At 36.0% G+C, this 14,686-nt stretch overlaps 1 protein-coding gene across 10 annotated transcripts in view; it reads right to left on the minus strand.

Annotated features, from left to right (window-relative positions):
* The window catches only part of GLIS3 (GLIS family zinc finger 3), a 201,059-nt gene that overhangs the window by 11,506 nt on the left and 174,867 nt on the right, over window positions 1-14,686 (minus strand). For 5 of the 10 annotated variants that reach the window (XM_040541121.1, XM_040541126.1, XM_040541125.1 and 2 more), the window contains exons 9-11: window positions 14,442-14,617; window positions 6,504-6,686; window positions 1,073-5,353 (exon numbers count right to left, since the gene is read on the minus strand). The exons of 1 other annotated variant lie outside the window; for it this stretch is intronic. In XM_040541121.1, coding sequence (XP_040397055.1) covers window positions 5,217-5,353; window positions 6,504-6,686; window positions 14,442-14,617 — 496 coding nt within the window. In that variant the 3' untranslated portion in view covers window positions 1,073-5,216. Of the gene's footprint in view, window positions 1-1,072; window positions 5,354-6,503; window positions 6,687-14,441; window positions 14,618-14,686 lie in introns of those variants that run through there. 4 more of the 10 variants (XM_040541129.1, XM_040541128.1, XR_005815252.1 and 1 more) reach the window with 3 other exon arrangements.

A 14,686-nucleotide genomic window follows, 5' to 3' on the forward strand; every position in this document is an offset into this window, starting at 1 on the left:
TAGCAAATATTAGCTTAATTAAATTATTTTTCAACAGGGCACAGTTGGTATGAATACAGGAATAGACTTTGTCACAGGTGCATAGGAGAACTCCTGTAACCAAGTACAAGCAACAAAACAGCTCCACCCTGGAATTTCCATCTCATAAGAAATTCTGATGTTTCAAAATGGTGTTTTGTTCTGAATTAGGACAAAAAAGAAAAAACAACACTTTACAGAATAAAAAAATTAGGCAACTTATTGTGGTCTGCAGGAACAGAATTATTGTTGTAATTTCTCTATTACACTGCACTATTTTGCCATAGGAAGGGTTGCAGGATATTGTTAAAAGATGATTCGGCTCAGGCATCCGAGCCAAGAAAAGCAGATGGCTTTGAGATATTTCAGGCCATGTTACAACCTAGTGTGTACGAAACTGGTACAATTCTTATTTTAAGGGCTCTATCTAAGAGAAAAACTGTATGGTGAAACACTAAAATTCAGGAAATCGAAATTCTTCATGGTTGCCCGCAGGATCCACTAGCAATTTTTTCTAAACCATGGGGCACGTTTCCTAAATTAAATTAAGATACAGTGTGAATAAGAATTCACTAGGCAAAACTTGGTTTTGCTAAGCCTTTTCTAAGGTCACATGCATACCAGTCAGTGAATTTGGCCTCACTGGTTTTGGTTCTACTCATGGTTGACTCAAAGCAAATCTTCCAATAATTTCATAGTAAAATCAGCCTTGACCATTACTTTTAAAGGTATCTTCACAAACTGGATTTTTTTTCACTTTTTTAAAAAAGTATTTTACCTTTTTTTTTTTGGTTGTTGTTCATATTTTTCACTATTCAGACTAATTCAATATTCTTTAAAAGTTGAAGTATATTTCCCTAATGTATAATGAAAATAGATTTTTTTTGCTTATATTAGATGCTCTGAAACAGCTTCATAACAGTTAGAAACACTAACTATTCTTAATGTTAGAAATACTGCTGTAGCCAGACAGAAAAGTAAAACTGTGTTTGACTATGTTTGATTGCAGAAACATGTGAATGAAGAAACAATAAAAACTATCACAGCACAAAAATGTAATTAAATGTTCTTCTTTTATTTGTGCCTCCACCCAGGGTGTAAACACACAGAGGCACTCACTTGTCTCTACAAATCTCTAGCTTCACTTTAACAATAATTAAATGTAATCTTAAAATTCTAACCAAGACGTTTTTTAGAAGAAATCTTTGAGACATACATATATATATATATATATGTATTTCTGTTTCTGTTTCTAATTATTGTAATCCACACAAATGCTAGCAGTTTTATGGAAAAGGACAATGACTCGAGCAGTCTTCTTAAAGGCATCTCAAAATAAGACATTCTAATAATCACATCATTGAGATACATTTTTCCAGTTTTATTTTCTACCATGTGCAAATACCCTGCTTTTTACCTTTTACATAAAAAAAGAATTTTATGAAACAGGAAAAAATATTTTATGATTATATGAAAATTAACTGTAACAAATCATAAAATTTTACACATACTAGTAGAGAAAAAACGTAACTAATTCTTTTGAAAATTTATTTTTCATGGTTTGTAACAGATACATCTTTAGAGCAAATATCAGCCAGATATACATTATGTAAAACTGAGTTCATATCTGTATATGTAAGCATCTATAAATATGTAGAAAATCCTGTAAGGTTTTGGAACATATTCCCACTTTTTCTCCTCAATGAAGTGCTTCATGTAAAAAATACTACACAAGTTGCTGCTTTCTTTATATAATAGAGGGATTTTTTTATTAAATAAAACCCCACCTGGCTAATTTTAAATTGTGGTCTTTTTCTTTTGATTTGTCTTTTCTTAGAAAATAGAAAATGTATAAAAAATTCACGCAAACAACAAAAAAGTGCTCTTTGAATTTTTTTTTGCTGTAAAATTACACAGGGAAAACAGAGAATAAACAGTTAAAATGTAATTTTAAAACTCTTTCACACCTCTTCAAAGAAAGTTGAAAATACAATACAAGGTGACAGATGGCCTCAGCACTGCAATACTTCATCATCCAGTACTAGTAAACCACAATCCCTATATGTATGTGTGTATATATACATGTACGTATATACATAGAGAGGGAGGTCTAAACACATGCACACCCATGCACTCATATACTCACAAAAGTACCCATGTGCTATTTGAAATTATATTTTAAACTCCAGTGTAGACCCACTTCTAATGCAGATATAAAGATACCATGAGTCTGAAAACAGAGAAGTGTATAAAAAAATGATTGTAAATAATTTCATTAGAATATTGTTTAATGTCTGTTGTCTAAAATAACTTCATTTCTTGAATCCCTATGAATCCCTATGAATCCCTTTAGAAAGTTAGTATTATCCAGCAACTAGAGCAACAACACAAAAATCACCAAGGTGCAAATATTTGCATATAAGTCTGTAACTGGCATTATGCATTTCATTTTCACAAGCACCATTTTTCATTTTAATATGTGACAAACATGATTCCCTATCCAAAACACGATTTTTTTTTTTATTATTATTTTTTAATACAATTGCCCTTGGTGATATAAGTTTATCTATCTCCCAAAGTCAGTCTGACTGGAAAGAGAGTAATGAAATAATCATGAAGAATCCCCTTTGTCTATGACATGGAAGTAAACAATGGCATTCCTTTTTACAGACTGGTAGCCTGCTCTAATGTGCTTAATTTGACTGTATTCTAGCTCCTTTTTAAGATTAAGGCTCGTAGAAAGCTGTGTACTGTGAATGCATATATACATACATAAATCTATGCATATGCAAGGATGAATGAATGATCTAGAAATCTTTCCTTTTTCAAATGTAACTGATGAATGCAAAAATTACACCATTCTTGAAATCTGTCTTTCCACTTTCCCTTTGGTCAGGATCATCTATGGCTTACAAGCCCTCTCTACTGGATAGCTTGTGCAATCAGATACCAGAAAAATATTTCAGAAAAATAAAAACCAAGGTGGTACAGATCTGAAGTCAGCAGCAATATTTCAGTTTGCTACACAGTAGTTGACAAATCCTGGATAACCATGGAGAACCTTGAAGGATTTCTATATACAAAATTACATATGTATATACACATGCATACGCACACAGTGGGCCCAATTCTCCTCATAGTGACTTTGGTGGAAAAAAGTGTAGTGCTACATGTTTGAAATGGGAAGTGTTCAGCATGTCTAGCTGCACCTCCTGAAACAAGATATGCATGTGCAGAGATCACAGAATGGTCTTTAAGTCAGCACAAAATTAAAGCTTTACTAAAAAGGCCTAATACTACACTAATGCAAGTGGGCTTTTTCCATGTGCATCTTATAGCTGTGTATGGAAACCTGATGTTATTTACTTCAATGAAAAATGCATATGGTAACAAATAGAGCTACTAATGGAAGCTGAAGCAGAGGGTCACACTTGCTTGTGATGTGAGAAACAGAATAAGAAGTGGAAACATTTAATAGAAAATTCTCTTTATTTAAGCCATGTTATTACTTATTGATTTACACAGTTTATGTACATGGCTTATTCATGTCTACTTTGAGCTTACTGGATAAAAGTCTCTCATTTAAATATATGTGTGTAAGGACAAAATTCGGGAAAACAATCTTCAGAGCATCACCAGTGTTTACAAATGTCCGGACATAAATTCATCTATGCAACATAATGGCAAATTAAATTAAGAAATTGACCCACACTCTATTCAATAGCTCTGAAAAGCTTCTCAGGATAAGAAAATGTGTGTATAAACAATTTTTAAAATTCATCTTTCTCGATGAGTGATTTCAGAAGCATAGTTACAGTCTCGCCAGCAAGAAAGAATCTTTGGATTTTTGTCCTTCATATTAAAACAAGTTGTAAGAATATTAAAATGCAACCTATGCAGTAAGTCCACAAAATAGCTGAAAATTGAATAATCTAAAAGCTCAGTCTTACATAATGTAAGAGTTGCTCCCAAACTAAACATCCTCACAGTGATGACTCATCTCTATTTCAAAATTGTGTTTTTAACTCATACTCTTGTGGCTATCACAAGAGGCAACCTCATTTTATTGCATCCTGTACAAAATTTGAGGACCAGAGCCTGACCCTAAGTAGAAGAAACAAAACCACTAAACCAGTTTTACATCTTTGAATAACCAGAGGGAACATAGCAAACTTACGAGTAGCTCTTCTTACTGAAAATGTGTTATGGAAATGAAAATATTAGGGCAACAAAAATTTAATCGAATCAGTATGGATTGCTTTTAAATCTATGGAATTTAAGGAAGAGTATTTAAAACTTTCCTACAGAGTATTATGGTACATACAGCAAATAAAACCCTACAATATAGTTAAAAATCAACATAAAGTTCAAACATTATTTTTTTCTAGCAGCTGTGCTAAATATAGATGAAGTCCATGTACCTTCTCATGTAGTGCATTTAACCCTTCTTATATGAAGAACTGGGTCAGAAAGAATGCTGGAAAAACAGTAACTGCCATATTATATGGCTTAAATACAGAGGAATGGAAAACACACCTAAACAAAGGCCTGTAAGAAATCCAGTTCCAAGGATCTTTGGACCCATAAAGAAGACATGCCAATGCGTCCAACGGGTAGTGCCAGGATGTGTGTGTTATTTCTCTACCTTTTGTTTTGCTGATGTGTGTTTAACTGCAGAAGCACCAAATGCAAACAGGCTGTGCAAAAAGCTGTGTATCTTTGAAATGTTTGTAGTATACTCTGGTTTTACTTCCTTTCTAAGGAATTTTCTAAAGTTGCATTCTTCAATGATTCTACTGTTCAGGTTGAAAGGATTATAGCCAACAACCAGTTTTCTTATTCAGTCTTCAAATTCCCTTTAAGAAATTAAAAAGAATAAAGAACAACAACAACAAAAATAAGTAGAGTTGCTGTGCCACAGATGAAAAGAAAAGAAACAATTGCTAAGGTTTTGGCAAAATTTTCTTTCTCCCAATGATCTCCTTCTCAGCTGACTGCTTGATTACTTGATGAATACTTGGTAATTTCTTTTTTTGTTCTCTATTGTTCTCTATGTATGTATATATTGTTCTCTATGTATGTATATTAACCCATATCCCCATACATACATGGTAGTTTTACGAAGAGAAAAATTTTGTAGAGAAATATTAGAAGGGCAAGATGAAATGGAACCAAGTTCTTGTCAGAGTTAGATGGTTTTAGCTTTCAGTGTAGACAGAAGAAAGCTGGCTGGGACAACGATCCACTGCATTTATTTGTAGGAAACTGCTATCCTCTGGCATGCTGTGGGCTGAATCACCAAAGACGCCTGCGGGCCCTGCTGGAAAGTCATAAACTGAGAAAAGTACAAAAATAATTAATTAGCCAGGATAACTATGCCATGGAGAATACCTTAATACTTATGCAGAGAACTGGAAAGAGCTTCAGACCAAACAGACTAACAAAACAAGCAAGCCAATGTATGTCAGAAATTAATACGTAACTTACTGTTTACCAAGGGAGGAACTGTCAGAATCAAGTCTGAATTACAGCAGATTTAATCACAACTAACACTTGCACACTTAATGGATTCTACAATTGTGATAATTTTTAAATTTATCTTCATGCTTGCTTACAGAATTTCATCATGCCCAATATATGATATAAGACAAAAAAAGTATTGTAGAACTCAATTGCCATAAAGCAGCCACTAGCACAGAAATTACTATCTTCAATAAGTAATAGATGTAAGCACAAGAATAACTGCTGAAAAATTTTTGTCTTTGGGACTACATCTTTCTATAACATGACACTCTTCTTTGAAGTGACATGGCTGCACTGACTATTTACTGAAGGATAAAGATGTAAAAGAGATTTCAAAGTGCAATAAATGTTAATTGAAAATCATGTTGTATAGAAGGACAAGAAAAAACTTGAGCATAATTTGCAATTAAGCCCTAAGTATAGGTTCATTGCCTTGTGCTGATTCTCTACACAGAGGTAACTTTCTCCTTTCCAGAGCAGCATGCAATATCCTTACGCACTTTCAGTTAGGAAGAGAGGAAGTGAAGTGTGAACAGAAAAGTGTGTAGCCAGACACTTTGTGTCATGGAAATGTGACTAAATGGATTTCAAAACAGAAGTCAAACATGGACATAGGAAAATTGGTGGTTTAAATCATAGGTCCCTGCTACAATTCTAGCTGAGTGGGGTGGCTGTGCAAAGATCATGCAGGGCTCAAGGGACTGTATTTCAAAATGAATATGTGATCTAGTGACTCTCTGAGCACCAGAGGTTAGACCATTGAGAAACCCTCAACAGCGCAGAGTTTGCGCACGGGCTAGATATTACAGTGATCCATGGTGATTGTGTCCCAGTGCTCTCCTCCTCTTTGTGAAGAGTCAACCCTGTCATGACAGGTCCCAGTCATATTCATAGCTGAAGCAGATCTGTCAAAGTCCACAAACTCTACACCACCATCTGGAAAGTCCCCAGCTGACATTTACCTGTAATACCAGAGTGAGCTGAAAAAGTTCGATGAAAAACACCAAGCCCTGCCTGGCCCATTGACGTAGGTAATAAGAAGTCTTCAAAGGGAGGAACCATACTGCAAGAAACATTGTGTTGTACGTTCTTCTGAGTGTCAGGATAATGGGGAGGGCAAAAAGTCTGAAGCTGACCATAAAAACCTAGAACATGGAGAAAAGTGGTCAATAAAACAGCTGAACATAGATACAAGGGACAGTGCATAGAATATTGACCATGAGAAATGAATGGAAAAATCCTGACTGCAGTAGCACCAGGACTTCAATTATTTTCTGCCCATAAAGCAGCTTTCTAATGAAGCTCCCCAAGACTTCCTCCAGTTGCTACAAATTCCCAATGCATTCTGCTTCATGAACTTCCTGATCCTAACATGATTTCTGAGAGGCCCTGACTGAATAGAAGATGAGATTTTTCAGGAGATTTCTCCCTTTAACTTTGCAGTCCTGCTGGTTAAACTGGTAATCTCCAGACTTCACACTGGGCTACTGTCTAAAGAATCTAAGAAATGGGTTAATTCAAAGTAATAGGATTGCATAAGTAAGGTGTGAATAAAAGCAGCAGATTCACCCCTGCTGAGAAAACGGAAGAATAAATAAAATTTTGAGGTTTTCCACTGATGCCAAGACAGCTGGTTGATAGTGGGGATGCCCCAGAGACTCAGAACAGCTGCTAGCTGATGATCCATGGGGTCTGCTGTTTGTATGCACAGGATTAGAGTCTCTCCTGCAGCTCAGTAGCAATGAGTCTATGGGAAGGAGAACTGAGCTCAGCTATGCCACTTGACGTAAAAGATCTCCACCAGGGTTTTTATGTTACTTTCCTTTTTTTTTTTTTTTTTCTTTCTTTCTTTTTTTTTTTTTGGTCATTGTTCTTTAAGTGATATTTGAGAGAGAGGCATACAAAACTGAGCAAATTTGCATAGAAATTCCCACCAAAATATATATTTATATAACCAAAACCAAGCTTCTTGGTGAAACAGGGATATGTACTCAATGCAAGAGGCATAGACAGATATTCAGCACTATCCTGACCTGAAGATTTTTCTCATGGAAGCAATGTCATTTCTCCCCCTTAAAAAATGCTACCAGATGCAAGTTTTGCAGTTTTTGCTGAGATTATGAAGGCTGGCATTTACAGATTAAGAGACTATGTATTTATTTCTGTTTCCTGTAATATGTTAATTACCGTTTTCAGATGTCTCATATGCTAGTGATGAAACCATTATAATTTCAGTATTAAAATACTTTTAAAATTACTTTTATTTTAGGAAAACCTTAGTCACTGTGAATCAAGCTCCTCTGCATTTTCTGCAGCTAGTTGTTCTTGCTGTTCTCTTTCTATGCATAGAAATGCAGGGCAAAAGACAGTGCACTAATGCAGGGCAAAAGACAGTGCACTACCTCCAAGATGTCACATAGAAGCTGTGGGCCTTGACTGTCAAAAGCCCCGACCCAAATAAACCTCCAGTCCTCAAATTCCTTTGCAGAGGTATACTATACTTAGAAACATGCAATGATCACAAAGCACGTGACAAACTTCTGCTGTATTGTGTCCAGGAGCTAGGTGTGTTTCTACTAACTTCCCTATAGAAGCATCCCCATGGGACTGTTTGCTAAAGCTGCACTAAGTGTTTATGTAAAGATAAGGCATTTCATGACTAATAGGGATGGAGAAAGGAAAAGGATAGAGTGGAAAACCTGCTGTACCACTTTATGTGATATAACCAATTTTCTGCCAAAATGGGAAGAAGGATGAATGGTTTAGTAATTTTATTAATTATTTTTCCTTTGAGATTATATTTCTGTGGTCTCCTGCAAGTAAACATACACATATTGGCATGTGCCTTAACTGAAGCAAAAACCTCAGTATTTAAAGGCATCAAGATAGGCTAGAATTTTGGACAGGAAAAGAAAACCTGAACCTATGCACTGGAACTCAGAATAGAACTAATGGGGAGGTCTAAGTAACAAAGATATGTGAAACATAGTCCTTGCATTTTAAATAGTAGTCTTGAAAACCACTTCCGTGTGCACAATGTGAGATAAATGCTTAATTTGCACATACATAATAAGGCTTTAGATAGAGATGTTTCATGGAGTAACATACAAATATTTGTCAGTCTTGTGTCTGAAAACCTGCATGAAGAAAGAGTTTTTTGCTCTCATACAAAGGAGCAAAAGAAGATAAAGAAGGAAGAAAGAAAAAATAAAAAGAAGTATGTTTCCTCATCCATAGCAGGCTGCAAACATACGCATCAGGCACAAACTTGTAGGCTCTGCTTGCTCTGGAGGCTGAACACTCATGGCTTCCATTATCTTTTGCAGAGGCTGTGGGCACTTGACAGCCCTGGATGTAAGATGACAGTTTTGATTTTTTTTTTTTTCTTTTAAAGTTTAATTGGAACAAAACTGAGTCAGACGGGAAAGCATGTTAGGAATTTACAACCCATCAATTCTTAAATGTTCAGTCCTGGCATTCAATAAAAGAAAATGGAGTAAAATAAAATAAAATGAAAGAAAAAAAAATAGCCATCTAAAACTTTACTTAGAAGTTACATAGCTATTGACAGCTTTTGCCCCCTTTCAAAATGTTTTTAAAATTTTCTCTCAACCAGCAATAGGACACACTCTGAAAGTTTACTGTTGAGTCAGACAAGTTACCAGAAACAATCATTTCAATCTATAGTGGTCTGAGCCAGCTGGCAAGACCCCTCGATACACATGCTAAAAATGTTCTTTCATACTGCTCTGTACTCATTCTCTATTTCTGCTTTTCTCACAGCGTCCTGTTCCCAATGCAGAAAAATCTGGCAGTAACTTTGACTATTGCTAACCGAAGCCTGGCAGAAAAATTACTTACCTTGGGGTTGAGCTATTGTGAGTCACATCCTCTGTGTTTGCTCATTCTGTACTTAAGCAAAAGAATATTGTCTAGCAGTCTTAGAAGCTTTGATGCATTGGTATGTTAACCACTACATTCCAGCAAGAACCAGGGAAGTGCACAAAGAACTTAAATTAACTGATAAACCCCCAAATAAGTTTTTAAGATGGAAAAAGAATACAGAAGATTAATTCAACTTTCCTAGATACGTTCTTTTTGTAATTCAATGTCATAGATACCCATCTTATCAAATACACAGCCATAAACAAGATGGATAAGAAGAGGGGGCATCATTCTCTTTCAATCTGTTATTTGGCACTGTTCTAAATGTCTCTGTCCATGTCTGCAGTGAATCAGGTCACAGCAGAACTCTTGGAACCGGAGCCCACACAAGATACAGCAAAATCTCCTAACTTGGTCTCGGGAGCTCTCCATTTTGTTCACATGGTGCTACGCCCAACCTAATCAACAGTACTGCTAAAGGTAGGATAGTATGAAGCCACATAAAATTCAGGCCATAAACCCTGACCATACCTGGCTCCTCTTTTGAGATTATCTGTTAGGGAATTAACTGTAGGAACAGTTTTCTACTTTTTTTTTTCTTTTTTTCTTTTTTTTTTTTTTTTTTGTGTTTTTGAATCAATGGAAAAAAAATGAAAAGGCAAACACGTTGGCTAACGAATTTCCAGAAATTGAACTTATCTTCTCAGGACTGCATTTCTGGACTGTATCTGTTGCTCTGCTACCAAACTATTTTAAACATACTCATGCACAACACACACAAGGTTACATCAATCATGTTTCTTTGAATCAATACACTATAGCCAAGATCAATGAAATCAAGATACAGGTATTTTTCTGGCATGATAACATTATTTCCTGAGGGAAGTGAAATATTCATACATATAAAAAAATTGCTGTATGTTGCAAGAATCTCTTCTAAAAGCAAGAAGCTCTTGATCTTCATCACATACAGAGCCTTGCCCTGAGAGATGCTGAGTATCTGAAAACCACAAGTACACAGCTCATTTCAAGTTCACAGTTGAAATTCTGGTCCACATAAATTTGTGATAGACTCCTGATCCCATTGACCTAGGGACCAGGGACAAAGATTTCATTACTGATATGTCACTAGCCATGACTGCCACAGTTATCATTTCCACAAGGTAGGAATTTTCTGACTGACATTTATTTCCTTCTCTGTCAGCTGTCTGCGTGGCATCACAAAGCTTTCCCAGAGAATATTTTCTCAAGAAAATCATTATAATTGTCATTGAGATATACACATTATGTGCGAGTGTTCTTTAGTGCTCTAGTATGTAAAATTTCTATCTTTGACCCGAACTACTGGTGTTCTATAGTGTTTCTTTGCAGCATATTTCTACAGTGACCATTGGTTTAATTACACAAACATCATTTGGTAGCATTTGAGTGTGAAGAGCAAAAGAAAAAGGAAAGATAGCATAGAGCAAAGAGATATCAGTTGCACATTGTACTGCCAGATGGACTTGCAAACATGGAAAACTAGAAATGTTTTATTTTTTTTAATTGATTTTGACTATCGCTAATGAAAAAATAACTCTTACTAGTATAGCTGCCTGTATAGCTACACTAGTATAGCTAACTCGTATCGGCTAAAAATCGTTTTTAAAAGAAATTGCTGCTTTTATTGCAGTAATTATTTTACATGACTTTTTTCCTTCTTCCGTTATGCAGCCAATACTGGTCATCATCTTAACTCACAAACACATATGGCATGAGTTACAGGCACGACTTTAAAGGACAGTCAGACTTTTAGTGCAGAAATGTTTAGAGGGAATTAGAAGCATTATTCATCAGCTATGTTCATGTCCAGAGGAGTTTTACGTCACTCTACACTATATGCAGAAGATTGCTCACTGTGAAGGAGTAGTTTCTATAGCTATTTTTCCTATCTCACTCACCTTTTCTGACCTGTCTCAGAAAAATACCTTATTTTTGCAACTGCCTGTGTACTACAGATGTCTGTGTCTTCAGGTAACTCTCCTGAGCTTCCTGTAGTTAGTTCCTAACTGCAGGACTCACAGGTACAATACAGGTCCTGGGCCAACTTTTGCAGATTTCCAGGACCAGGGCTGTATTTTATTCTGTCTACAAACAAATAGTACAATGGCATCCTAGTCAAGCTGGCAAGTCATCGCACCAGTCTTCAGTTCAGGATAGTTTCAGATTTACTATCTATGGTTATGCATTAAACAATACTGCAGTCTAATGAAAGGAAAGGAAGAGCTTCATGTCTGCAGTGCAGTCAGTTGTCTAACATCATCTTTTCAAAACATCCCGTGCTTCAATGGAAATAATGATTTTCACAAGAGGAGGAAAAGACTGTATTTACTGCATTATATAATATTATCTAAGTCAAGAAAAAGACTCCTCAGATATTATTGGGTGTCTGATGCTGAAAATCACTCAAAACAAATCATGAAATCTCAGCTTCAGACAATATTTTTCCCATAAAAAGCAGTATCACAATTCAAGTAGCTATTAGATATAAGAGGCTAGTCAATCTTGCATATCCCACATTTCTTTCTAAAAGATAGTGCTCTGAGATCTCCAGGAACTTGTAAATGCTCAGATTTTCTGTAAGGGAGATTGTTTAGAATTTGTTTTCTTCAAAAAGCTTTCCTGGCAATGAAACTTTTCTTCCTCAGTACAGCCAATTTAAATGGAGTTGACAAGTTTAAGACTACATAATGAAAGACAAAAATGTCACAATTTTCTGGTAGTGGACAGAGCTGAAGTGGCTATAGCTACAGAACTTTAAATCATGAAAAGGCAGGATATGAACTGTAGGAGACAGAAAATAATAGAGCTTCCCACAGCTTATATAACAAATAGTCCAGGCTGGTGAAATAGCTCCATGGTGTTCTTTTACATTATAATGATGTGAACAAGGAAGGCAGAAATAATTTTGTTGTTGCTGAGAAAACCTGACCATGAATTCCCAAATATTTGTTCTTTAGAGGGAGAGGTTAGATAAGCATATCAGCCATAAATGACAAACAAAGATTTTAGCATAGCCCATATAAGTGTGTGAGACAGCTGCACTTAAGTTGGAGGGAGAATATTCTGAAAAGATATTGTCATCTTACAGTGACAATAAGTTACTTAGGTTTTGAAAGAACATTTAATACCCTAATGTGGATGTTGTATGGCCATGCATTATACCCATAAAAAAAAAAAAAAAAAAAAAAGAGTTCAGCTCACATTGTCTTCCTACCAATTTTAATTGCAGAGATCTGTACAATTGCAACTTTCAGCTGCTATCTCTGCATATATAATTACTGTTAGCAAAGTGTATTTTCAGCATAGCTTTTCCTGCGACAGGGAGGCAAGCATGGTAATGCTAACGTGATCGAGTAAGATAAGGTTTTAAGGTCCAAACCCTTGAACTTATCAATTTTTGGACCGATTTGGGAGACAGAATAAAGCTCTCACTTCAGTTTGGACGTGGAGTAGGGCTTCAATACATGTGTGAGATCCCCCTGTATGGAGATCTATCCTGGGAATTCTTCTTAAAATGATTCTAATGACCCATGTCATGGCCCTCCTCTGGACCCACTCTAACAGATCCAAATCGTTCTTGTGCTGGGGGCCCCAGACCTGGACACAGCACTCCAGCTGGGGCCTCATAAGGGCAGAGCAGAGGGGTACAATCACCTCTGTCGACCTGCCGGCCACTCCTCTGTAGATACAGCCCAGGATGCAGTTGGCCTTCTGGGCTCCAAGCACACACTGCTGGCTCATGTTGAGCTTTTGACAATGAACAATGAAAAATGATGAGGAACAATACATTAAGAAACTTTGTTTCTGACCCTTGATTATTAATGAAAATCTAATCAGAGAATAGACAAAGCCAATAATAACCCTTTACATCTATTCAAAAATCTCATGATCTTCTTATACTAACTTGTGCTGTATAGGATTACCAGTTCCCAGAAGAAAGGTGCCCAGTTCTTGTGCTGATCATGTATGGACTAATACAATAAGAACAAAGCAGGACTGACACCTTCCTTTCTCCTCTCACTCAAAAACTCTGGGAAATGCCTCATGGTCTTGCTTAATCACTACCACTAGAGAGACTGCTTGCATCCGGGAAAGCAAATAAAAATAAATGAAAGAAGTCTTAGTTTCTCAAGATACATTTCCTATGACATCTACTATAATCATTCTCAGGAAGTCTGATCAAAAGGCAGAATCCCAAGGCCTGTAGAAGTGCACTGTGCTATGTAGCTTGTGTATGTATATTTATTATATATATATATACACATACATATATATATACATATATATATTATATACATATATTTAAACAGTTGAGAGGCAACAGTGTTACTTCTGTCAATACATTTCTGAAATGTTAAATTAATTACCATTCAGGCTTCATACTAGCTAAAACAAAAACAAAAACAACGAAACAAAAAAAAAAACAAAAACACCTGAAAAACAACCCAATATTATTTTCACCTGCTGTTAATTTTCTTCCTGACTATATAAGTTTACAGTTGATTGAACAAAGAAGGAGAGGGAAGATTTGTAGAGACTGTTTACATAATGCAAGTGTGAATACAATTCTGAGAGACATATATGCTAATGAAAGAAGAGGTTTCCATCCCACCACGATTGCAAGCGATAAAAATATTCCACTTCTTGAAAACATGGTAACACTTCATGTGTATAGTTGGAAGTGATTAGAAGCATAACATTAGTAAATTAAAATTGGAGGCCATCACGGAATTATTTGCAGCTCTATTTCAACTGAAAATCAGTCTGAAGAGAAACTCGCAACGCCATAGTAGGATGCATAAATATGAGTGAGGTTAAGAATTTTAAGAAAGTCTGAACGCAGTGTCCCAGAAGGTTATTTCTTTCAGAAGGAAAAGGGCCTTGAAAATACCAGTGTCCTTAAAATGCTTAATTTGAAGCCAAGCAGCAATGACAAACAACTAACATCAGTGATGAAGCTTCTTCCTTCTTACCTTGGATGTGGAGACTATTTGGTTGAAAGGAAGGATTTGATGCTGATTGGTATGTCTTTAGATGCAATCCTCCAGGCTGCTGAAGACGGGGAATCTGTGGAGTCTGCATCATGGGAGGAGGAACTGAAATTCTTTGGGGACTGATGTGTTGAGGAGGAGGAGTCAGAGCAACAAACCTAGCAGTTCAGAAACAGAGCAAACTATAGAATACTGAGATTTTAAGATAAGAACTGAAGATAATTTCT

This window comes from Cygnus olor, chromosome Z (genome assembly GCF_009769625.2).
Source record: "Cygnus olor isolate bCygOlo1 chromosome Z, bCygOlo1.pri.v2, whole genome shotgun sequence".
In the NCBI taxonomy this organism is placed as follows: domain Eukaryota; kingdom Metazoa; phylum Chordata; class Aves; order Anseriformes; family Anatidae; genus Cygnus; species Cygnus olor.